This window comes from Penaeus monodon, chromosome 10 (assembly GCF_015228065.2).
Source record: "Penaeus monodon isolate SGIC_2016 chromosome 10, NSTDA_Pmon_1, whole genome shotgun sequence".
Lineage (NCBI taxonomy): Eukaryota > Metazoa > Arthropoda > Malacostraca > Decapoda > Penaeidae > Penaeus > Penaeus monodon.
In genome coordinates, this window is record NC_051395.1 from 45,320,393 (window position 1) to 45,322,892 (window position 2,500).

The 2,500-nt window shown below is 34.3% G+C and overlaps 1 protein-coding gene across 1 annotated transcript in view; it reads left to right on the forward strand.

Moving 5' to 3' along the window:
• LOC119578076 overlaps positions 1-2,500 on the forward strand; it is a 19,495-nt gene that overhangs the window by 9,615 nt on the left and 7,380 nt on the right. The window contains 1 exon segment of the mRNA XM_037925798.1: positions 661-780. Coding sequence (XP_037781726.1) covers positions 661-780 — 120 coding nt within the window.

Consider the following 2,500-nt stretch of genomic DNA (forward strand, 5'->3'; position numbering starts at 1 on the left):
TACGCAAATACATTGAAATCGGTTAAAGATTAAATATATCTCTTGTATTCATTCTCATTCATACATTTTCTGCTCCACTCATTGTTTGGTCTTCTGTAGTGTTCGTTTAAACATCGTCCATTGACCTATTTCCTAACTCATTTCCTCTGCGAATATGTAATGTTCACTGCAGTTTTGTTTTGGTAAATGTTTTTACACATAGATGGCTCTACCAGTACTCAGGTCCAAGGAATCAAATAGTAGAGGTCTGTGGCCGCACATGATTTCCCCTTTCATTGAGTTTGCCAGAGAAATGCGTGACTGGTTTTCTATTGTTCTTAATATCGGTACTGGATTCATTATTAACATTATAAATGCTGTATTATTATTAACAACATTAATATGTTAAACTCACAGTTGGAATTGCATGTACGTACATGTTGTCCCCGTCGGCATGGGTTAATATGTGAAACAGATTGCTTATATGGGAAGGTGCTAGAGCAACGATCTATCATTTGATATATATCCTGTGTGGTGTGTGTGTGTGTGTGTGTGTGTGTGTGTGTGTGTGTGTGTGTGTGTGTGTGTGTGTGTGTGTGTGTGTGTGTGTGTGTGTGTGTGTGTGTGTTTGTGTGCATCCATACATATATCCGAACTTAACATTAACTCTCTTTCGAACAGCCAGAAGAACCAGAGGAAGAGGAGGAGGAGGAGGAACCTCTTGTAGAAGACCAGGTCGCTCTCGTCGAGGAGGAAGAGGAGGGCGCTGAGGTCGGGGAAGAAGTCGCCGACGAAAATTTGGTGAGACGTGTGTATGTATACATATATGTATACACATATATGTATACAAACTGAGAAAAGAAAGGGTGAATGACCTTTACTTTCATTGATGTGCACATGTACATACATATATGTATACAGGCAGACAGACAGATAGATGATTATATAGATACATATACACACACGCGTGCACAACAACCATATAGACACATTTATAAGCTACTCCCCCTCATCAACTATGCCCCCTCCCCTCATCATCTGTGTGCGTCCCTTTCAACACATATATATGTGTGTGTGTATGTGTGTGTGTGTGTGTGTGTGTGTGTGTGTGTGTGTGTGTGTGTTTGTGTGTGTTGGTGTGTGTGTGTGTGTGTGTGTGTGTGTGTGTGTGTGTGTGTGTGTGTGTGTATACATAACGTGAGGAGAAAGAGGATGTGAGTTACTTAGAATAATTATTGATGCTTCTGTGTTTATTATTGAAATATACGTGTAAAAACATCGGGGACAGGTAGGTTTATGACACACAACAACGAAAACGTAAAAAAAAGAAAGAAAAAAAAAGTGCGTAAAACCTCATTTTTAATGAATGACTTCCGCTCATAAGCCACACACCTGCAAATGAAATGCATGTGTGAGGATTTGTTTTTGGGACTAAAACTGAGGGAGGATATCGAAATGGGTAAACAGACCAAATTGAGTGAATTTCCATGAATTGTTGATTTTGATTAATTGTTTCACAAATGAAAACGTTTAATATGTCTGTATATGTGTATACACACATACTTGCATACATATATATATATAAAGATAGATATAGATATATATATATATGTGTATATGTATATATATATATATATATATATATATATATATATATATATATATATATATATACATATGTATACATATACAAAGATGCGTGAATATAACTCTGCAAGAAGAGTGAGACAAAAGTGCTGCAAAAGCATCTGCTTGCAGATAAATCTCAACAAACCGATGGGGTTTTGTTACAAGCATATAGTATTCATTGTTGAATAAGAGGAATGACTGATGACTGAAGTGATCTCTTATCTTATATTATAAATAAAAAGAGAAAAAGAGAAATGAATTGAGAAATAAAGAGAGAGATAGAATTATGTTGATAGAGAGACCGATATAAAAAGGAAATTTATATTATAAATATTATCAGATCTCTTCTCTTTTTTCTGTAATTTCTAATCGTTCTTCGACATTTGATATATCTTTGTAGCTGTTATTTTACCGTGTGCGCACATGATATCACTATCATGTGCTTTTTCGTGTACTTTTAAACTCTCTTTTATCTATTTTCCGGTTTTTTGAGCGAAATTATTAGATATGAATGTGTATATATAAACTTCCCTCTTTTGTATTTTGTATCTACAACATATTTTCTCTTCCAACATTCTTTTTTAAAAATATCCCCTACCCAATATCACCCGATAACCTTATCGTTATCTTCTTCCGGTTGTGTGTGTATATATGTATATATATATATATATATATATATATATATATATATATATATATATATATATATATATATATATACACTTATATATATATACATGCACATATATATCTCGACACATACAATATAGGCAAAAGATACATAGAAATTTAAATCACAGACCTGTAAATCTATAGATCTAAACATATGCCTACATCTAACACCGTCCAAAGAAACCGCTGCCATGGCAACCCTTTTCCCCAAACATGACCT